Genomic DNA, 22,496 nt, shown 5'->3' with positions numbered 1-22,496 from the left:
AATTAATTACATAAAAATGATTCCGCTTATTTCTATTGTATGTAAAGAATCCAAACAGTACATCTCTCCACAATAGTGTAAAATCTTCATAAATGTGTTCAATTATAAACCTACTGATGTCTTGCCACAGTTTTCTTACATGCATACAATGCCAAAAAAGATGCACAACTGTTTCTGGGTGGTCATTACAAAAGGAGCAATTTGAGTTGATGTTTTCCTTAAACTTCTTCATATAGTGGTTGGCAGGATAATATTTATGAATAATTTTAAAGGAAATTTCCTTAATTTTGTTAACAAGTAGGTATGTTTGTGGCAACATCCAAACTTTTTTCCAACAGATATTATCAATAAATCCATTCCAATAAGGCATGACATAAGGTATAGATACAACATCCTGCTGAAACAAGGATCGTATCGCTCTGTTGTTGAATGGACCAAAAGAGAAACAAATCTTTCCTACTGATGAGTCAACAGGGTCAATAGAAGGTAGAACTTTAGCCAGTTAACTTGGTTTCTTGACTGCAGTCGTGAGGTCAGAACGCTCGGATCAACCCCTCATCCAGAGCGTCCAGTGTGCGCTCTGAACCAGTCGCTCTGAACCGTCCTAGTGCGCATCGCTCTAAACGGTGCGAGAGCGAATCGCTCTGAACCGTACGAGAGCGAATCGCTCTGAACGCTCTGAATTGATGAACGGACAATCTAACAATGCTCTGAATTTAGGAACTCTTATTTCTTGAACTGCATTGTTGGTTCAGGGCTTGTAAGTAAGCATTGCACGGTAAGGTCTACTCCTGCTGTTTTATTAGACACTTGTGACAAATAACATTTGATTAGATTTGATGAGAGGAAACCCAGTATGAGAAAATGGCGCAAATATGGATTTTGGCCGACGTTATGATACTTTTCGCATTGATGAAACATTTGATTTCAATATAGTTTCAAAAACCGAAATCTATTACGAACAGAGTGGACTACATTTGATAAATTTGACCCTGTACCAAAATACATTTTTTTTAAAGTGTTGGTTAGGAGTGTAAGGGCGAGTTTAGTTATTGGACACGCGCACTCTACAGTCTAGGCGTTCCCTGACGGAAATATGCAAATATATGCCAGAACGGCGCCAAATGGATATCGTTAGCTCGTGCTGTCTCTGCCACCCTCCTTGCTTGTTCTGCCCACTATGACTCATTTTTTCCCATTGGGTTAGTTTATACAAATCTTTGGTGTAATCATTAGCCAAACAGTTGCATATGTTGCAACTAAAGCTAGAGTTTCTATTGGACAAATTCAAGTAGATTCAGCCCCGTTTAAGAAACGTTTTGCAACAGAATTGGCGTAATGAATACGCCCCTGGCATATCGTGGCGCATTCGGTGTAAGTGGGTGGAGACTAACTGGAAAACAGTAACGTAATGTATGCGTTTTGATTGGTAAGTATTTATGAGACAGACAATTCTTCTGGCAAATCACAAGGGAAACTATTCCGCGCAGTTAGTTTGCACAGATCTCTAGACAAGTATTTGTCAAATTGGACACATTCCTAGCTCATTGGTTATGTTTATATGTCTGTATTATTTACGCTGCTCCCCCGAAGTATTATAACTCGTGATGATTATGCAATGTACTGCTGGAAGTGGCGACAGTAAAGTAAGGTAGCCCCAGAGCAGGTATCTTATGGTTTTAGCTAAAATATGTTACATCCACATACTTTTATTTAGCGAAGTAAGATTGTATAGCGTTACAAAAAAAGGAGGAACCAAACAAGAAAAGTACATAAAAGGTGAGTATTTTTTGTTGTTGTCATATCTTGTCTGGGTCTTCTAGTTGGCTACGCTAACTAAGGTCGTTCTGACCCTATAGCATACACCTTTTCAATACATCTTTGTAACGCCAAACAACCCAATTATTTATATTTAGCTTGTAGGTATATGCTAACGCTACTTAGCTAACGTTTATGTTGCTCGATACTGTTTGCTCCCGAGTGTCGCAACGGTCTAAGGCACTGCATCTCAGTCACGACAGTACCTGGTTCCAGTCACTACAGTACCTGGTTCGAATCCAGGCTGTATCACATCCGGTCGTGATATGGAGGCCCATAGAGCGGCCCTGCGCCGTCCGGGTTTGGCCTCAGTAGGCCGTCGTTGTAAATAATAATTTGATCTTAACTGACTTGCCTAGTTAAAAAGGGTTTTTTTTAAAACTACCTACATTTGATGAAGGTGTCAAATAGAACCACGTCTAAAGCTGAGAGGTTTCTGGACAGTGAGCAGTAAACACAATCAGCATTCTGGTATTTTCTTAGCTAGCTAGTTATCTAAAAAAATCACGTTGATAACTCTTTCATATGATGAAGTTACTGTTACAAGTAACGTTAGCAGGCAGAGCAAGATACTATTGTATTTCTTTTGAAGCTGTCATATGATTGTCTGCCAAGAGTAAGTTAGCTAGCTTGTTTGTTCCTAATAATATTGTTAGCTACAGTACCTATCCATACTTTTGTGGTTTTAGCTATACCTAGCTGACTTCATCATTAGTTTCATTCACTATAGGCCCTAGTCAGAGGGAAGGTGTCATAAAACTGAACTGTGACTTATTGGTAAAGTACTCAATATAAAATAAGGTGCCTAACCCATGTAACAGTGATGGGATAAAATGTAAGTTAGTCTTAGTGAGTCTGTGAATTTGTGAATCTTCCCTCAGGCATCATGGACCAGTCATCATACCGTTTGCTGCAGATTCTGTCCTTGGCATGTCTGGCCTGTAGGCTCACTTCTAGTAAGTGTACCACTACATTTAAAATTCTATTTTTTCCAATTAAGAACTTCTCAGAAGGCGCTCTTATCCAGAGCGACTCAGTCTGATATGTTTGAATAAACCTCTACTGCACATAAAACCTTTGAAGTTGCTGTGTAGCATTGACTTGATGTGTGCTCTGGTCTTTTTCAAGGTTCTTTCAAAAACTACGGAACAATAATCCCACAATCTCCAACAGTGGAAATTGGGAAGGAATTCACCGCTACCTGTGTAGTCTATGAAGCTGCTAAAGCCACAGCGGATGACATCTACTGGACGAGTGGTGGCGTCATAGTGCCCAAAGAGCAGTACACCAAGATCAACGACTCAGCTGTTAACGTAACCATTCCTATCACCAGGGAAACTGGAAAATGGTTACTTTGTAAAAAGAATGAGTCTCCCTCATCCTTAAACAAAAGTAAAACAATCCACGGGATTGAATTGACCAAAGGGTGTAAGTATGCTAAGGATTTCACATAAATAAAGGGTTATTTCATGTTAAAATTGAACATAATGTCCATGTAATGTAATTATTTGCCTGTCATTTAGGTTTGAATTTAGGTCTTCATTTGGTAAATATCTCTATTTCAATCTAATTTCTGAGTAATTAATTTGGATACAAATGCTATAATTTAGTACAGAAATAAAATCCAAATTCCCCCAAAGAAATATTTCATGTGTGATTTTCTTTCATATTCACACTGAAGGACCCTAAAGCTTTCTCTCAGTGTCAGGGTTGGAGTCAATTCAGTTTCAATTGACTTCCTGAATCAAAATGAATTGATCCCAACCTGATCAGTGCAGTAGGTCAGGGGTTGTTAGTTTTGTTTCTCTCGCATGAAATAACAGCAGCTGTTTGGTTTCTTGGTCAGATCCTCCTGAGAAGCCTGAGAATTTGTCCTGCATGGCTGTCCAGTTCGACCGACTGATTTCCTCCAATGTGACGTGCACATGGCAGCCTGGGAAAATGGACGAGAAGATAAGCACAACATTCACCTTGTTTGGAAGTGTAATGTGAGTGTCCCTATACACGTGTGTTATGTTGTTTTACCAGGTTGGTCTCATTGAGATAAACAAATCTATTTTACAACAAAGTACTACAGTTTTTAAAGACATACAATTACACATTGAGCAGACATGAAGCATTGAGGAGGTGTGGTGCATCTAGGGTCAACACATTGACAGCCCCCCCCCCACCCCTCCTTCATTGTCCACCATAGAGTTTACTGTGGACTCATTCAGAGACTAGCTCTTGTAATTTCATGTCCTTTTGTAGCTCGTTCCAAGTGGATGGGGCAGAGAACTGGAGTGCTTTTTTCGGCTGGTCAGTATGGGCCTTAGGCACAGTCAACAAGGTACGGTCATGTGAGCGTAGCCAATATTTGTATGCAGGACAATGTAGGTACTCAGGTAAAATGAGAGCTGTCTCCGTGTGGCCTTATGAATGAAAACGTACCAATGACTTAGTCTACGAAGAGCTAAGGAAGGCCAGCCAAGTCATATAGAGGCAACAGTGATGGGTGAGAAAGTTAAATGGGGTTAGATACATGATTGACATCAACATTTAATTGTCAATGGCTTTCAATAATCAGTGAATGGAAAACCTGGCTCCAGTTCTGAGAACCCCATTAAAAGTGTGTGTGTCTTGTGTAAATTGCTGATTTTTCTAATTGTTTAAAAATGTACATCATTATTGTGATTTGTCTTATTTTCTTTTTTTGTCTGGTTCCAAAAATGGTGTGTCAAGATTTGTTTGTTCTTCTGCAGTGCCGTAAACCAGAACTACAGCACAAAAGCTCAGAGAAGCAGTGGATGCATCTACTTTGGCAACTTTCCAAACTATATGGAACTGGATATATGGGTAGACGTTGAAAACAATTTGGGGAAGGTTCGATCGGACGTTCTGTTCATAATTGATCCGAATGAAATGGGTAAGTGGAGGCAAACGAACATTCCAAATGCCCTTTTAAGTCACAATGATTATCTTCTTCCAGAGTTTAATGGTGTGTTTGTGTGTGTGACCTTTTTTGCAGTGAAAACGAATCCCCCATTAGACGTCAATATTATTTCAGAGAAGAACTTTTCCAGGACCCTCTTAGTGAGCTGGAAGCACCCTATCCATGAAACTGTTGTCAAACTGAAATACAACCTCAGGTTCTGCACTGTGGGCTCTGGAGACTGGACTGAGGTAAATAGCAACAATCTCAGTGTAAGCTAAAGGGATGATTCACTGCAAATTCAGTTTGTTCAACGTTTTTTAAACTTCAGAAGTTGACTAATGTCGAGATAAGTCTACATCCATCTGTTGTGTAGTCCTATCCAGAATGAATGGAAAGGATACGTGCCATTAACAAAATGCACGGGCAGAGCAAAAAAGTTTGCTGCAATTCTAAACATTTTGCCATTGGGTGAAGACAAATGCTTGCAGTTTTTAATATATCATCTGATGGTCAATGGGGACACCCGGTCAGTAATTCAACCATGCTTACTACAAGTTTAGATAGCTGGCTGCTAGACTAACTTACCAATCTAAAACAATTTAGCTGACATGGGCCAATTGAGTGACTATTAGTGACTGACATAACAAGAGAGAAACCCTACTATTCTAACTCTCAACAGTAAGTTGAGACCCAGACTCAGTCTCTCCACTCAAATTTTATTTGGGGAAATTGATCAGCGGGCTAATAAATATATTTTCAGTAACAAAAATGTATTCTTTTCAGTTGTTTGAAGCTGGTGTTCAAAACCGAAAGTAAAAAGATGCGAAAGCGGAACGCGAGGACAGGAAGAATAAAAATACCGCACATCGAACGGTCCTACTGCTTATCAGAGTTGCTTTCATAAAAATCTATAGCTCACATTTCTATGTGAATTTGGTCAGGTCGCCCACAAAGATCCATACTGGGCCTTTATTAAGTCATCTATCCTATTCTCATTCTTAGGTGTTCTCAACAGGGAATCAAACATGTTACTCTCGTCTGAGTTTTGTCGGAGCTGTTTCAAGTCAGCGTTCTGGTACGCACAAGTTTGTTGCCCCCTCATGTCCGTCAGTTGTCATATCCATTTAATTGACTCTTTTAGGTACCCCCAAATGACACCGAAAGTAGCAAGGAGTCTTTCCGTCTCCAATACCTTAAACCAGACATGGAGCACGTAGTGCAGGTCCGCTGTATGCATCACACGGGCTACGGCTACTGGAGTGACTGGAGTGCGAACTCTACCGCCAGGACCCCAGAGGACAGTGAGTAGCCATGACAACAAGCATATGTCATACTATCATCTTTCACTTAACATTGTGGGCAACCATGTAAAGCTGTAGAACTGAAGTGGTGACAGTGTGTGTGTGTGTGTGAGTGATTTTAAGTGCAATAATATTGAGTGTGATCCAGGTAGGTAGTCTATATGGGACTGCCCACGTTTTATCATTATGTTTGAAATTGATGAGTTGTGTGATTACCTGTTCTCTTCTTTACCCAGAGCCTACAAGTAAACCAGACCTATGGAGAGTGGTCATTCCCAGTCAAGGCAAAAGTGAGCGACGAGTGGAAGTGATATGTAAGGTAATAAAGACCATGCTGACCCTACTCTGCTGATTTATCACTAGCTATATGGCTTGAATAATTGTTGGTGCAGGGCTCTACAGTGCAACCATTTTACTAGTATATATGCACCTGAATGTTTTGCTGTACGACCTGAAATTTAAATTTTCGGAGTGCCAGTGCGCCTAGAAAAATCACATATTATAGCTTTAATACCTCAAATATTTTGAATTATGCTCTGAATTATTTCTTTGTGTGCGCCGACATTTTCATCTTGGGCGTACACGTGCTCCTTGTAACAAAAGTCAGCATAGAACCCTGTGGTGAGTTGTTCGTTGCCTTCTTCCCATCATAGGATCCAGTGGAGTCCAATGGAAGGATACGAGGCTACAACATCAAGATCCAAGATGGAGCCTGGGAGGTTGTGCCGGTCAATGGCTCTGAGCTGAACTCTAGGTCGCAGGAGAGAAAAATTATCCCCCTTTACCAGATTCCACTGTCTGACAAGAGAAGAGGCTCCATTGAATTGAAGGCCTGGAATTCTGTTGGCGAGTCTCCCCGAGCTTCTTTGGGCATTCCTAAATTGGCCCACGGTGTGTGACCTTGTCAGCTATGTTTTCTCTCATTCTTCCTTTGTAAAATGTTACCAATAATAATGAATGATATTGGGTAATATATTATATTAACGTTTTATGTTAATACAATTCTCAAAGCAACAACTGAATGTTTGTCAAAAGAGACAATGGTGAAGTCATGTGTTCTGCATGTTAACTGACTGGCTTTGAGATGCTCCTATCATGATGTCATGTTGTATCTGTGTGTGCCTTGTATTTCAGAGCCCCCTCCAGTGGCATCGCTCAGTTGTTTTAACCAGGACAGGAGGCTGTGGGTGGAGTGGCAGCCGCCCAATGTGGAGGCCACAGGGGTGACTGAGTATGTCCTGGAGTGGGTTTCGGTCAGTGACGGCACGATTGACTGGCAGAGAGAACCTAGACACAACAGGAAGGCACCCATTAAAGGTAAGACTGAGACACATGCTGATGGGTAGTAACTTCTAAATGTGAAATATCCTTATTCATGTTACCATACTAGAACTGAGGTTATGGAAATCTACTGAGTGCAGGAAGAACATGTTATTGAAGGGCCACAGTTTTGGTTCCAGTTCAACAGATGAGGTAGGAAGCCGTGAATTGGGGAGGAGTGAGGAATTTGGGCCGATGTCAGGTAAGAGGAAGTGAGAAAGAACAGGCATTCCAAAAGTCTTGTCTAGCAACAGATGTATTGGCTGTCCAGATGTGTAAGGAAGAGACTCAGCATAGGAGGAAGGTATAAATACTGGTTCTGGTGTAAACATGTCTTTGTCGTTGCAGCTGTTTGACCCAGTAGGTGAATAAACTTGGTTGGAGCTTTTCCTAGTCCCTTAGTTTCTACTTTTTAAATTTTTTTGTTTGTTAGAACCTAACAATGCCATGTTTTTAACTGATCATTGTCTTGTAGTTTGGCTACTCTGTGGATGTCTTTCTACAGGTTTTGATGATTATGTTGACTAGGGATGAGTTAGATTAAAATAACAAGTTATATCAAACCAATCAACTAATTGATTATGAACTTGTTGAGCAATCAAAACTGGGATGAAATACATCCAAACTTTATTGTACTGTTCCCAATCAAGGTACCCTTCAGAGATTTAAGCTCTACAATATAGCTGTGTATCCCATGTACTCTGGGTGGACTGGGAAACCATTAACCACTGCATGCTTTCTGGAACAAGGAGGTAAGAAATCAAACTAGTACTGGTCACTACACTACAGTATACACAGTGTAGTATCTATAGGAGTGGTTTCACAGATTAAGAGTAATCCTGGTTTTACAGACATTAAAACTAGTCCTGGACTATAAAGCATGCTCAATGGAGAATCTCCACTGAAATAGCTCTTCAGTCCAGGATTTGGCTTCATCTGTGTCTCTGAAACCTCCACATAAATTTCAATCATTGATATACCAGTGTTATGATATTTGCTACAGTAGCTGGTGGCAAACATGTAAATGTTGAATAATGTTAACTGCTGTTTTCCCCACCGGTTCTGGTTGATGCAGCTCCACTGGAGGGTCCCTCTGTGAAAGTGAGGAGAACAGGGAAGAGCAACGCTGAGGTGGAATGGATGGAGATTCCGCTGGACAAACGGCGAGGCTTCATCACAAACTACACAATATTCTACATCACGGGAGGCAAGGAACACTGTAAGAAAGCCCACCTTTATTACTATAGTACACTGAACAAAAATATAAATGCAACATTTCAACGATTTTACCGAGTTACAGTTCATATAAGGAAATTCATCAAATGAAATGCATGTATTAGGCTCTAATACAGAGATGCATCTGTTGGTCACAGATACCTTTAAAAAGAAAAGGATCAGTAGATCAGAAAACCAGTCCGTATCTTGTGTGACCACCATTTGCCTCATCCAGCATGACACATCTCCTTCGCATAGAGCTGATCCGGCTGTTAATTGCGGCCTGTGTGAATATTGTCTCACTCCTCTTCAATGGCTATGTGAAATTGCTGGATGTTGGCGGGAACTGTAACATGCTGCCGTACACACATTTTCAGCTTCCAGGAATTGTTTACAGATCCTTGCAACATGGGGGTCGTGCATTATCATGCTGAAACATGAGGTGATGGCAGTGGATGAATGTCACGACAATGGGCCTTAGGATCTCATCCCAGTATCTCTGCATTCAAATTGCCATTGATAAAATGCAATTGTGTTCGTTGTCCGTAGCTTATGCCTGCCCCTACCATAACCCCAGCGCCACCATGGGGCACTCTGTTCACAACGTTGACATCAGCAAACCACTCACCCACACGACGCCATCAAATCACATTTTTTATTGGTCACATGCAGATGTTAATGCGAGTGTAGCGAAATGCTTGTGCTTCTAGTTCCGACCATGCAGTAATATCTAACAATTTCACAACATCTACCTTATACACACAAGTGTAAAGGAATGAATAAGAATATGTACATATAAATATGGATGAGCGATGGCTGATGCAGTAGATGGTACAGTATTTACATGATGAGTAATGAAGGGTATGTAAACATATATAAAGTGGCATTGTTTTAAGTGACTAGTGATACATTTATTACATCAAATTTTTAATTATTAAAGTGGCTAGAAATTTGAGTCCGTATGTTTGCAGCAGCCAATCAATGTTAGTGATGGCTGTTTAACAGTCTGATGGCCTTGAGGTAAAAGCTGTTTTTCAGTCTCTCGGTTCCTGCTTTGATGCACCTGTACTGACCTCGCCTCCTGGATGATAACGGGGTGAACAGGCAGTGGCTCGGGTGGTTGTTGTCCTTGATGATCTTTATGGCCTTCCTGTGACATCGGGTGGTGTAGGTGTCCTGGAGGGCAGGTAGTTTGCCCCCGGTGATGCGTTGTGCAGACCTCCCTACCCTCTGGAGAGCCTTGCGGTTGTGGGCGGAGCAGTTGCTGTACCAGGCAGTGATACAGCCCGAGAGGATGCTCTCGATTGTGCATCTGTAAAAGTTTTAGTGTTTTTGGTGACGAGTCAAATTTCTTCAGCCTCCTGAGGGTGAAGAGGCGCTGCTGCACCTTCTTCACAACGCTGTCTGTGTCCATTTAAGTTTGTTCGTGATGTGTACGTCGAGGAACTTAACTTTTCACCTTCTCCACTACTGTCCCGTGGATAGGGGGGTGCTCCCTCTGCTGTTTCCTGAAGTCCACGATCATCTCCTTTGTTTTGTTGTGAGGTTATTTTCCTGACACCACACTCCGAGGGCCCTCACCTCCTCCCTGTAGGCCGTCTCGTTGTTGTTTGTAATCAAGCCTACCACTGTAGTGTCGTCTGCAAACTTGATTGAGTTAGAGGCTGGCCATGCAGTTTTGGGTGAACAGGGAGTAGAGGAGAGGGTTGAGAAAGCACCCTTGTGTGGCCCCAGTGTTGAGGATTAGCGGGGTGGAGATGTTGTTTCCTACCCTCACCACCTGGGGGCGACCCATCAAAGTCCAGGTCTTGAGCTTAATGACGAGTTTGGAGGGTACCATGGTGTTAAATGCTGCCCGATACAGTTGAAACCGTGATTCATCCGTGAAGTGCGCACTTCTCCAGTGTGCCAGTGGCCATCAAAGGTGAGCATTTGCCCACTGAAGTCGGTTAGGATGCCGAACTGCAGTCCGATCAAGACCCTGGTGAGGACAACGAGTGCGCAGATTAGCTTCCCTGAGACGGTTTCAGTTTGTGCAGAAATTCTTAGGTTGTGCAAACCCACATTTTCATCAGGTGGCTGGTCTCAGATGATCCCGCAGGTGAAGAAGCCGGATGTGGAGGTCCTGGGCTGGCGTGGTTACACGTGGTATGCGGTTGTGAGGCCGCAACTTGAGACATCTGTGGCATTTTTTGTTGTTGACACAACTGCACATTTTAGTGACCTTTTATTGCCCCCAGCACAAGGTGCACCAGTGTAATGATCATGCTGTTTAAATCAACCTGTTGATATGCCACACCTGTCAGGTGGATGGATTATCTTGGCAAAGGAGAAATGCTCACTAACAGGGATGTTAATACATTTAGAGAAATATGCTTTGTTGTGCGTATGAAACTTTTCTGGGATCTTTTTATTTCAGCTCATGAAACATGGGACCAGCACTACATGTTGCATTTAGATTTTTGTTCAGTAAATGAATAGAAAACATAACGCCTGTAACTCCTTCCCCCTTTAATAAGATTTTTTTTAAATCCTATATTTTTGTTGGACAAGTTTGTTCACAACCAACCAGAAAATAACTTCCATCTCACTGCATGATCAATTTAAAGGAGTCCCTACATAAAGGTCAAATCAAATCAAATGTATTTATATAGCCCTTCGTACATCAGCTGATATCTCAAAAGTGCTGTACAGAAACCCAGCCTAAAACCCCAAACAGCAAGCAATGCAGGTGTAGAAGCACGGTGGCTAGGAAAAACTCCCTAGAAAGGCCAAAACCTAGGAAGAAACCTAGAGAGGAACCAGGCTATGTGGGGTGGCCAGTCCTCTTAAATGTGTCACCTTCTCCAATATAAACATGGTGTTCTTAAAGGAATAACTCAGGATTTTGGCAATGAAGCCCTTTATCTACTTCCCCAGTCAGATTAACTCGTTTATACCATTTTTATGTCTCTGCATGCAGTTTGAAGGAAGTTCAAGTAGGGTAGGGTAGCCTAGTGGTTAGAGCGTTGGACTAGTAACTGGAAGGTTGCAAGTTCAAATCCCCGAGCTGACAAGGTACAAATCTGTCGTTCTGCCCCTGAACAGGCAGTTAACCCACAGTTCCTAGGCCGTCATTGAAAATAAGAATTTGTTCTTAACTGACTTGCCTAATGAAATAAAGGTAAAATAAATAAATAAAAAAATAAAGATAAAAGGCTTCATTGCCAAAATCCTGAAGTATCCCTTTAATCATACCTTTTTTTTATGAACATGTTGTTCTGACTATGGATCCCCTTTACTATTATTATATATACCAGGAAGTGCTGATATTTGTAAGTACAGTTAGTGCTGGTATTTGTCCAACTTAAACATTTACATCTGCAATCAAGGAAAACATGAATTTGAATGAATTTCTTTTGTTGGTTTTTCAGCAATAGTTGTCTCCCCGGACACCTACTCTTACACAGTGGAGGGCCTGGCCAGCAACAGTAAGCAGGTGGTGCGGATCATGGCCTCTACAGTACAAGGCTCGACAAATGGCTCAGACCTGTCGTTCAATACTCTGATGTATGGTGAGTGAAGCATTGTTTAACAGACACTTCATGCTATATACAGTATATTCAAAGTATTCAGACCCCTTGAATTTTTCCACATTTTGTAGTTTGAGGAAAATCCTTTTTAGAATTGTAATCCTTTTTTAAGAATAAGGCTGTAACGTATCAAAATGTGGAAAAGGTTTGAAGTTTGAATACTTTCCGACTGTTCCATTCCAGTACTGTTCAATATATTCTGTATCCCGATAATGCTTTGTCTATATAACATCCTGACATTGACTCAATCTGCAATATGTCTAGTTAAGACCTCCAGTCCTCAACACGTTAAGGTGCAAATACATTTAATAGTCCCGACTTGATTCTATTCTGTGTGTCCTCCTAGCTCTTTTCCCTGCAGTAGTTGTACTAGATCTTCAATCTGTGTTTGTCCACAGTTTTTTATTTTAAGGAATGGTTTTCCTGACCAAGATGGTTGTCCGTTCTAGTGTCCTTTTTAAAAATTTAATTCTGTGTGTTTGTCCCTCAGCTCCTGGACAGATGGAAGCCATCGTGGTGTCTGTGTGCATCGGCGTCCTGTTTGTCATAGTGCTAACTGTGTCCCTCTGCATGTACAAAATTGACTTGTAAGTCACAACCACACACTATTGAATTGTTTGAAATAGAATGTACTACTCTACATTTTACATTTGAATGTGTACAATCGCTTCAGTGTGATGTTGAGTTGTAAGAGTGTTGACTCAGGGTTGTGTAACACAAATTCATTGTAACCCCCCCCGAGTCAGACATATTTTAAGAATTCTGGCACGATTGCGCTTTTGACTTCAGGTACTCAACAAACAATGTTTATTGAAACCTGTATGGCAGAAACTCTATAGGAAGAGAGACTGCAGATTCTTTCAAACAACTTTATTATCAGATTTGCAAAAGTGAATTGGATCAACCATCACTAAGAATAGTTCAGAGTTGAAAGCTTTTCTCCTTTTATGGAAAGTACATACTTTTATTTTTGACAGGATGCAGATGTGCAGAAACAAGCCCTGGGAGCATGTAAAAAGTAATTTAGCTCGTCTGTGTAGATCAAGATAGCTGATATCGCCACGATTCTCTGTTCCTCCCTGCTCTTCCCACATAGCTAAATTCCTGCCGATCGTCAACACATACTGCGGTCACACCCAAAAGGCTCATAAATCTAATACGCTCAGATTTTATGACTAAGTCACACAAGACAAGTTTGTATCAGTAAAAAATACTATCATATAACAATGGACAATTCTTTTAAGTCAAACAGCATAGTATGTCATGAATATTAATTTCCTCCACACTTGATAGCAGATTAGTTCAACCATGCTCTCTTGCTGACGCGTTACTGCTGGGACAAACGCTTCATACCACACATCAGCGGGTCTGTGTTTTAACAAGTAAACAATCCCAAGGAAAAACAGGACTGTGTATGGAGAGAATTGTATTCCTAGCGCCTTTGTCCATTGCTCAAGAGCCTTCACTCATGATAATACAAGTCTAGTGTGTGATACTAAATCGGCGTCCCAAATGGCACCCTATTCCCTATATAGTGTACTACTTTAGACCAGAGCCCATAGGGAATATGGTGCCATTTGGTATGAGTCCTAAACAACATGTTCTAATGAAACTCTGTCCCTTTCTTCTGTAGGATAAAAAAGATCTGGCCACCGGTTCCAGATCCCTCCAACAGTACTATCGCTAACTGGTCGCCTGATTTCCCCACCAAAGTAAGTTGAAGTGCCTCCTGTGCTGATCTATGAGAGAGTTCAGAACATCACACTGGCTGAGTCACTTTTTTTGACTCACAGTACCCTCTGTAATTGTTGGGACAGGGAAGCGTTCTTCCTTTAGCTCTATGCTCTATACAGTTTGGATTTGAAACCAAACAATGACTACGAGGTTAAAGTGCAGACTGTCAGCTTTCATTTGAGGGTATTTTCATCCATATCAGGTGAACCGTTGTCATTGTATTTTCACTTTTATTGAAAATAAGAATGTATTGTTTTTTTAAACACTTCTGCATGAATGTGGATGCTACAATGATTACGGAAAATCTTGACAAGTGTGAAATTTACAGACGCACAAACATCAAACCTCTCCAAAAAACGCTATCCTCCCCTATTGTTAGTATGCCTCGGGGGTATGATATAAAATGCTAACCTCTCCTGTTATTGTAATGGTGAGAGGTTAGTATGCCTCAGGGGTATGATATAAAATGCTAACCTCTCCTGTTATTGTAATGGTGAGAGGTTAGTATGCCTCAGGGGTATGATATAAAACGCTAACCTCTCCTGTTATTGTAATGGTGAGAGGTTAGTATGCCTCGGGGGTATGATATGTGTCTCTGTAACTTTCTCACTCATCATTATTCACGATTCTTTCAGGATTATCAATAATCATGGTGGCATCCACATTAATGTAGAAGTGTTTAGAAACATTCTATTCTTCATATTTACAATACAAGAGACTCCAAAATGACAATACATTATTTACCATTAACTTCTATTGGGCACAAAATAATCTGAAACACAACCAAAACGAACAGCAAATGCATTCAACAAATGTGTATTCACAAGCTTGACGTAATCATTGCGTGCTTTGAATATGGGACCAAATACTAAACTTTGTATTACTTTAATACACAATTGAAAATCGGGGGGGGGGGCTCTAAACGGTTCCCCCAATATGGATGAAAATACACTCGGATGAAAACTTAGTCTGCACTTTAACCTCAGTCATTGTATCATTTCAGAGCCAAACCACCACCAACAACAACAGCAACAACCACATGTGTCACTGTCCTAATAACTATGGAGGACACTAAATTGATCTGTGATGAGCTATGAATATTTACTGGGATCCTATCTACTCTCCACTGATCGTAACATCATTGTGGTTGTGTGAGCAGTACGTGTGGTTCTCCTAGACGACAGGTGATGGGACCAACAGGTCAAAATAATTGTTTATTCGCACCGTTCACACAATTTGGACCGCTATAGTCACCTTAAATGTTTCTTTGCATTTTGGATTACGGTTATCAGTAGACATTTATCTACTTTACTTCCCTCACTACTTGGAGTGGCTATGGCCCTCCTCACGCTCTCTAGCTGTGGCCCTCCTCACGCTCTCTAGCTGTGGCCCTCCTCGCGCTCTCTAGCTGTGGCCCTCCTCGCGCTCTCTAGCTGTGGCCCTCCTCGCGCTCTCTAGCTGTGGCCCTCCTCGCGCTCTCTAGCTGTGGCCCTCCTCGCGCTCTCTAGCTGTGGCCCTCCTCGCGCTCTCTAGCTGTGGCCCTCCTCGCGCTCTCTAGCTGTGGCCCTCCTCGCGCTCTCTAGCTGTGGCCCTCCTCGCGCTCTCTAGCTGTGGCCCTCCTCGCGCTCTCTAGCTGTGGCCCTCCTCGCGCTCTCTAGCTGTGGCCCTCCTCGCGCTCTCTAGCTGTGGCCCTCCTCGCGCTCTCTAGCTGTGGCCCTCCTCGCGCTCTCTAGCTGTGGCCCTCCTCGCGCTCTCTAGCTGTGGCCCTCCTCGCGCTCTCTAGCTGTGGCCCTCCTCGCGCTCTCTAGCTGTGGCCCTCCTCGCGCTCTCTAGCTGTAGCCCTCCTCACGCTCTCTAGCTGTGGGGCTATAATAACATGGATGTGAAATAGACCTTACATAGAACTTGACTTAACCCTCCTTTTCAATCTCAGGCTGTCAGTCCCAAGGAGAGTGTGCTGGGCGACGTGAGTGTGGTAGAGGTGGACGTATTCGACAGGAAGTCGCTGTGCGAAGAGGATAAGGCGGGCCTGCCGCTCAAGAAGGACAAGTACATGTCGGAGGAGCACAGCAGCGGCATTGGCGGCTCTTCTTGCATGTCGACACCACGCCAGAGCGTCTCGGACAGCGAGGAAGGCGGTGACTCGGGCCAGACCACGACCAGCACCGTCCAGTACTCGTCGGTGGTGGCCTCCAACGGCTACAAGGGCCAGTCCCCTTGTACTCTGCCCCAGTCCCCCTGCACTCTGCTCCAGACCCCCCAGTGCGGCTCCTCACAGTCCCAGATGCCCAGCTTCGCCCGCTCTGAGTCCACCCAACCCCTGCTGGACAGCGAAGAGAGCCAGGAGGGCAGTGGGCAGTCCCACCAGCGGAACCCCTACTTCAGCCGTTCACCTGTGGCTAGCGAAAGCAGAGACCCGGGGGACAGGAACCAGCTGGAGATGGAGGAGCAGGGGTTGGCTTCGCTCCGGTTCTGCCCTCTGGAGGAGGGGTCACAACAGACCACGCCCACAGATGAGGGACAATCCCCTGACGAACAGCCAGGCCCCGTTCCTAGCTATATGCCTCAGCTGAGAGGCCACAGGCAACCGTGTTAGGAGAGGAGAACAAATGGTGACTTTAGTTCGAAGTCTTCTCACTTCATTCATTTATCCCTCCTTTGTGCCTTGGTTCATTTCAGACATTCATTTATCTCTCCTTTGTGCCTTGGTTCATTTCAGACATTCATTTATCTCTCCTTTGTGCCTTGGATCATTTCAGACATTCATTTATCCAGCCTTTGTGCCTTGGATCATTTCAGACATTCATTTATCCAGCCTTTGTGCCTTGGTTCATTTCAGACATTCATTTATCCAGTCTTTGTGCCTTGGTTCATTTCAGACATTCATTTATCCAGTCTTTGTGCCTTGGTTCATTTCAGACATTCATTTATCCAGCCTTTGTGCCTTGGTTCATTTCAGACATTCATTTATCCAGCCTTTGTGCCTTGGTTCATTTCAGACATTCATTTATCCAGCCTTTGTGCCTTGGTTCATTTCAGACATTCATTTATCCAGCCTTTGTGCCTTGGTTCATTTCAGACATTCATTTATCCAGCCTTTGTGCCTTGGTTCATTTCAGACATTCATTTATCCAGCCTTTGTGCCTTGGTTCATTTCAGACATTCCGTTCAAGATTTCAAATGATGAATTACGTCGGCATATTATTTTTGCACCCATGAACTTCCTACAGACATCCTAACTTGCCTCATTAAATCTCTTTTTAAGTGGATGACAGTTTGGCTCTAAGCCTTCAGCTTGTATGTGGAGTTTTTGTTTTAACATTCCAAGAAGCAAATAGACCACTTTTTCTGAGACGCTGTATCTTATAGTTAAGACTAGACGGGCAGTGTATAACATCTTTTCTCTTAGCAACCACCATTTCAATCAGTTCACATGACAGACAGGAGTTTATAGACACAGGTCAGGCATTACTAATCAATGATGAACATCTGATTTTCATCCTTACAACACATGCTGTACATGAATGTAATTAACAGATCTCGTCGGTCTCAAACAGCAATGTCCCAGAGGAGCTAGGCACCAAACAGTAGAAAACAGGGAGGAGCTACATGGACCTGTCCAATAAGAAATGCTTTTTTTCGCTAGTCGTCCCTAATGAAGATGACTGTGTTCCCAGGATGGTAGATTGAATGGTAAAGTGTTCCAGTGTGGCATATTTTCTTTTTTCTTCATAGTAACTAGGACCATGTCTATGGACTGAAGTAATGCCTCACAATGAAAAGTTTACTCAATTTAAAAGCCTCTTCAGTAGCTAGTGAGCTTTGTACTGTTTATCATTCGTTGTGTTAGCTTCACCTGTCGTCTGAAGAGCATAGTCTAGAAGTGGGTGCTGATCTCTACAAACTGGCCAAGTTGAATTTATAGTGCATTTGGAAAGTACTTGGACCCTTTCTCCACATTTTGCTATGAGACTCAAATTGAGCTCCGGCGCATCCGATTTCCTTTGATCATCCTTGATGTTTCCACAACTTGATTTATTGGACATCATTTGGCAAGGCGCGCGCACACACCTGTCTATATAATGTCCCGAAACAAAAGGTGGAAAAAGTCCAGGGGTCTGAATTCTTTCCGAATGCAGTGTAGAATAGAAAAGAGGACTAAAAGGAAGCCAACATGTGACACTAACCAATACAACAGGACCCCTTGAAATATGCTACACTAGTCAGTATATGACTGGTGACATGGCGTCATTTCAGGTAGGGAATCGGTAGAAAAACTGTTTGACAAATGTATATTTGCCGTTTTACAATGCCTTAAGAATTTTTATTCAAGGTCTACTTGACATGCCGTTATGAATTCTGCTCCAAGTCATCTTTAGACTTGATCTGTTGCCAAAGACCTTAATACCCAGGAATTTCAAAATGTTTCATGTTAATTTCAAAATTCTATGAATTACTACTATTTTAGTTTTTTTAAATACAAGATTTTTTTTATTTTAAATTGATCCGTTAATAAGGACATTGTGGTTAAATTTAACGAAAGGTAAAGCAGTGCTATGCAAGTTCCCTGCCCATCTGGTTCCAGGTCAGATTTTAGAGAGATTACTGGTACAGTATTATATGTACTGAAAAGGAAGATTGTGTATTATTTCTTACAGGTATATCTTTTTATTTTTTATATGAATTTTTGTCTTGTCATGAAAATAGTTTGTTTGGAATGTACAGATCTCAACTGGACCTTCAAATGAGTTTCTACAGCAAGGAGTATGCTCAGAAATTAATGTATGTTTACCTACATTTGAATGTTGCTACTTATGAAAACTATTCTGACATCACTCAGTTAACACTACATTTCCATTGTATACAGAGAACAGCCTAGTATTTCACTGCATGCAACCATAACATGCACCCTTTTTGGAGCAGTCTTAAGTATGAAATAAACTAGTTTAAATGCCTGATTTTTGTCTTCATCATTTCATAAAGTCAACTGTATTAACCATGTGAAGGAATCCAGTGTTGTGTGTTATCCATGTGAAGGAATAATTTTTTTATGCTTCTTGTCAAGCAGCATACAGGTAATTGACAAAATAAAGGAAACCCCAACATAGTGTCTTAATAGGGCATTGGGCCACCACGAACCAGAACTGATTCAATGCGTCTTGGCATAGATTATACAAGTGTCTGGAACTCTATTGGAGGGATACGACACCATTGTTATATGAGAATTTCCATAATTTAGTGTTTTGTTGGTGATGGAAAACGCTGTCTCAGGCGGACCTCCAGAATCTCTCGTAAGTGTTTAATTGGGTTGAAATGTGGTGACTGAGACACACACCTTTTAACCCCCTATGGTCCTGTGAGACCCCTCTTTCAAAGCCTCTGAGATCTCTTCTAGCCCTGGTACCCAAAATAATGGGAAACTGGACGTTTTTATTTCATGACCCTAAGTGTGATGGGATGTTAATTGATTAATTCCGGAACCGCACCTGTGTGGAAGCACCTGCTTTGTATCCTTCATTTACTGAAGTGTTTCCTTTATTTTGGCAGTTACCTGCATCTTTAGAGGTATTTTCTTTTCAACAAGAACTTAATTAATAGAATAAAACCAAATATATTAATAAGTCATAAATTCAGATTTTGTTATGCTCTGTCACATAAGAACATTTTGTTATGCCACAAAATGTCATCAGGCAGACCATAGACTTGGAGTGAGGACTCCGTGAATTATCTTTTTTGTTGTAAAGAACAGTATAGCGTCAAAACAAGGGTGAGCGTCATGTCTCTAATCACTGGCTACGTCCCAGAATGCACCCTAATCCTAATATAATGCACTACTGACTAGAGCCCTGTCACAGAGGACAAAATATTAGGAACACCTGTTCTTTCCATGACATAGACTGATGAGGTGAAAGCTATGATCCCTTATTGATGTTACCTGTTAAACCCACTTCAATCAGTGTAGATGGAGAGGAGACAAGTTAAAGAAGGATTTTTAAGCCATGGGACACCTGAGACATGGATTGTGAACGTGTACCATTCAGAGGGTGAATGGGCAAGACAAAAGAGTTAAGTGCTTTTGAACGGGGTATGGTAGTAGGTGCCAGGCTCACTGGTTTGTCTCAAGAACTGCAACGGTTCTGGGTTTTTCACACTCAACATGTGTATCAAGAATGGTCCACCACCCAAAGGACATCCAGCCAACTTGACAACTGTGGGAAGCACTGGAGTCAACATGGGCCAGCATCCCTGTGGAACTGAGGCTGTTCTGAGGGCAAAAGGGGGCGCAACTCAATATTAGAAAGGTGTTCCTAATGTTTTGTATACTGAAAAGTGCATGTATAATTTGTTAAATTGATATGAAAAACAAATTAAATGCCTCCCTCTTCTGTCTGCATCATTTTACAAAGTGAAGAGTGCTTTACATTCAGTGAGACGTTCAACATTAATAGAACAGAATATATTAGTCCGTCAGAGACTAAACATGTGATTTTGCTTGGCTCCCATTCCTAATATTATTTTAAAAATAAGTTATTATTCAATAAAATGTCATTGGGCAGATCATAGACTTGGAGTGATTTAGTTTTTTCTTTCCCATGACCCAGTGAATGATATTATTTTAAAGAGCAGTACCAGGTCAAATCAAGGATGGGCTTCAATGTCTCTCTAGTCACTGAGTACGTCCCAAATTGCACCCTAATAATTATATAGAGCACTACTTCTGACCTGAGACCTACGAGCCCTAGTCAAAAGTTATGTATTTTATATGGAATATGGTGTCATTTGGGACGCAAACATTTACATTCTACTTTTGAGTCATTTAACAGACGCTCTCATCCAGAACAACTTACAGGAGCAATTAGGGTTAAGTGCCTTGCTCAAAGGCACATCATCAGATTTTTACCTAGTCGGCTCTGGGATTTGAATCAGTACACTTTTGGTTATTTGCACAACTTCTTAACCGCTAGGCTACCACCCAGCCAGTAACTCGGAGACATGAAGCCTTGCTTTGACCCTGTTACTGAAGTATTTCCATCTTGACACACTTGCTTTCTGTTTTTAGGAAGTGGTGCTGCAACACCCCTCCCCCCAAACAAAACGGCATACTGGTAATGGACGGAAAGGGGAAGCGCTTAAATTGTACCAACAGCAGTCCTTCTCAACGACAAGAAACTAAAACATTTGATGAGATATAGTCTACCACATACAACAGTATAGATTGATATTTATGAGTCAAATTCAAAGAACTGATATCTATCCACCTTTACAATCTACAAATACACATACTGTACAAATTGTCACTCAAGTATAATTACAAAATGGATATTTCAAAGTACCACTAACACAAAAACACAATAGCCTATATGAGACATTAAAACTGAATGAATAAAAGGCTCTAGGAAAGACTGAGAAGTCCACTGGATTCAGAAGTGTGTTCATGTCCGTTTGCTTTCCCTCACCCTGTGTTCAAACATGTCCAGAGTGACGTACGCAGTGAGAGGAGCTATGCTGCTATGCTGCTGTGTGTCCAACAGGCTCCTACTCTCCTCTGTGGTGCCCGACGTCGCCTCACCTCCCCCCAGCCCCAACCTCACAGGGCATTCCCCTGGCGTCTGCAGCCTGTAGGGGTTGACGGGACAGCTCTCGGAGGCCTGGAGGTCTGATGTCGCTGATGATGAGTCCTCAGAGGTAGTTGACTCCAGCAGGTTGATTTCTCCGTCTTGTTGAGCCAGTAAAGGGAGGAGGGTTGGGGTCAGGCCCAGGTTACTGCTCTCCTCTCTGGGTTGGCTGTCACAGAAGGTCCTGCTACCGAAGCCAGAGCTCCATCTCTCGGTCTGGTCACAGACGGTCTCTTTGCCCATGTCCTGTATGTCCCCGTCTTCTGTAGAGGTTGACCCCATGATGTCGTCCGTTATGGTGTTCACCTCACAGGGGTAGATCATCTCACAGAAGGTCTCGAGTTCAGACGGGTTGTTAAAGGGTTGGATCTGTGGGGTGACAAGGACAGATTTCCAAAAAGGAATGGTGAAGACAGTAGGGACGATGTAAACTGTAGCCTATTGAGCCAACATGAAGACCAACATTTATTTCACCAGGTATGTTGACTGAGAACATGGGGACTAGTTACAGGGGAGAGAGGAAGGGGGTTGAATGAGCCAATCGGAACATGAACAGTTTAATCCATAAGTAATAGTCATAAAGTGAAAGATTTGTGTTGAAATGTAACAAATGAAATGTATATCAAATCCCTTTTCTTCAGACGAGTGAAATGGAAGGACATGTTCAATACAGTATCCATTGTCTATACTATAGGATAGGGATAAATGGAATGTGTTCTGTGTTTGGGGTTTTAGGCTGTGTTTCTGAAGGACATGTTCAATACAGTATCCATTGTCTATACTATAGGATAGGGATAAATGGAATGTGTTCTGTGTTTGGGGTTTTAGGCTGTGTTTCTGAAGGACATGTTCAATACAGTATCCATTGTCTATACTATAGGATAGGGCTAAATGGAATGTGTTTTGTGTTTGGGGTTTTAGGCTGTGTTTCTGTATAGCGCTTTGTGACATTGGCTGATGTAAAAAGGGCTTTATAAATACATTTGATTGATTGATACAATATAAA

At 42.0% G+C, this 22,496-nt stretch overlaps 2 protein-coding genes across 2 annotated transcripts in view; one reads left to right on the top strand and one right to left on the bottom strand.

The window, feature by feature from the left end:
* The first annotated feature begins 1,530 nt into the window (after positions 1–1,530).
* LOC109868105 (interleukin-6 receptor subunit beta) lies at positions 1,531–18,829 on the top strand. Its single transcript, XM_020457540.2, has 16 exons — positions 1,531–1,779; positions 2,700–2,774; positions 2,947–3,246; positions 3,665–3,806; positions 4,560–4,723; positions 4,826–4,980; positions 5,874–6,033; positions 6,270–6,352; positions 6,687–6,924; positions 7,168–7,350; positions 8,004–8,105; positions 8,429–8,572; positions 11,982–12,122; positions 12,631–12,727; positions 13,774–13,852; positions 15,808–18,829. The coding sequence occupies exons 1-16, from the start codon at positions 1,674–1,676 to the stop codon at positions 16,468–16,470; spliced, it is 2,832 nt and encodes a 943-aa protein (XP_020313129.1). The 5' UTR covers positions 1,531–1,673; the 3' UTR covers positions 16,471–18,829.
* LOC109868046 (interleukin-31 receptor subunit alpha) overlaps positions 18,518–22,496 on the bottom strand; it is a 16,103-nt gene continuing 12,124 nt past the window's right edge. Inside the window, exon 15 of the mRNA XM_020457442.2 lies at positions 18,518–21,859. Coding sequence (XP_020313031.1) covers positions 21,308–21,859 — 552 coding nt within the window. The 3' untranslated portion in view covers positions 18,518–21,307. The remainder of the gene's footprint in view (positions 21,860–22,496) is intronic.

Source organism: Oncorhynchus kisutch, linkage group LG23 (genome assembly GCF_002021735.2).
Source record: "Oncorhynchus kisutch isolate 150728-3 linkage group LG23, Okis_V2, whole genome shotgun sequence".
Taxonomy (NCBI): domain Eukaryota; kingdom Metazoa; phylum Chordata; class Actinopteri; order Salmoniformes; family Salmonidae; genus Oncorhynchus; species Oncorhynchus kisutch.
This window is presented reverse-complemented; position numbering and strand designations above follow the sequence as displayed.

What these genes read in the sequence shown, in the direction of transcription:
- LOC109868105 (XM_020457540.2), top strand. Translation starts at nt 1,674, where the DNA reads ATGGTTTTAGCTAAAATATGTTACATCCACATACTTTTATTTAGCGAA. An exon ending in CGCCAGGACCCCAGAGGACA is followed by an intron (nt 6,034 to 6,269) that starts GTGAGTAGCCAT and finishes TTCTTTACCCAG; the next exon opens with AGCCTACAAGTAAACCAGAC. An exon ending in GAGTGGAAGTGATATGTAAG is followed by an intron (nt 6,353 to 6,686) that starts GTAATAAAGACC and finishes TTCCCATCATAG; the next exon opens with GATCCAGTGGAGTCCAATGG.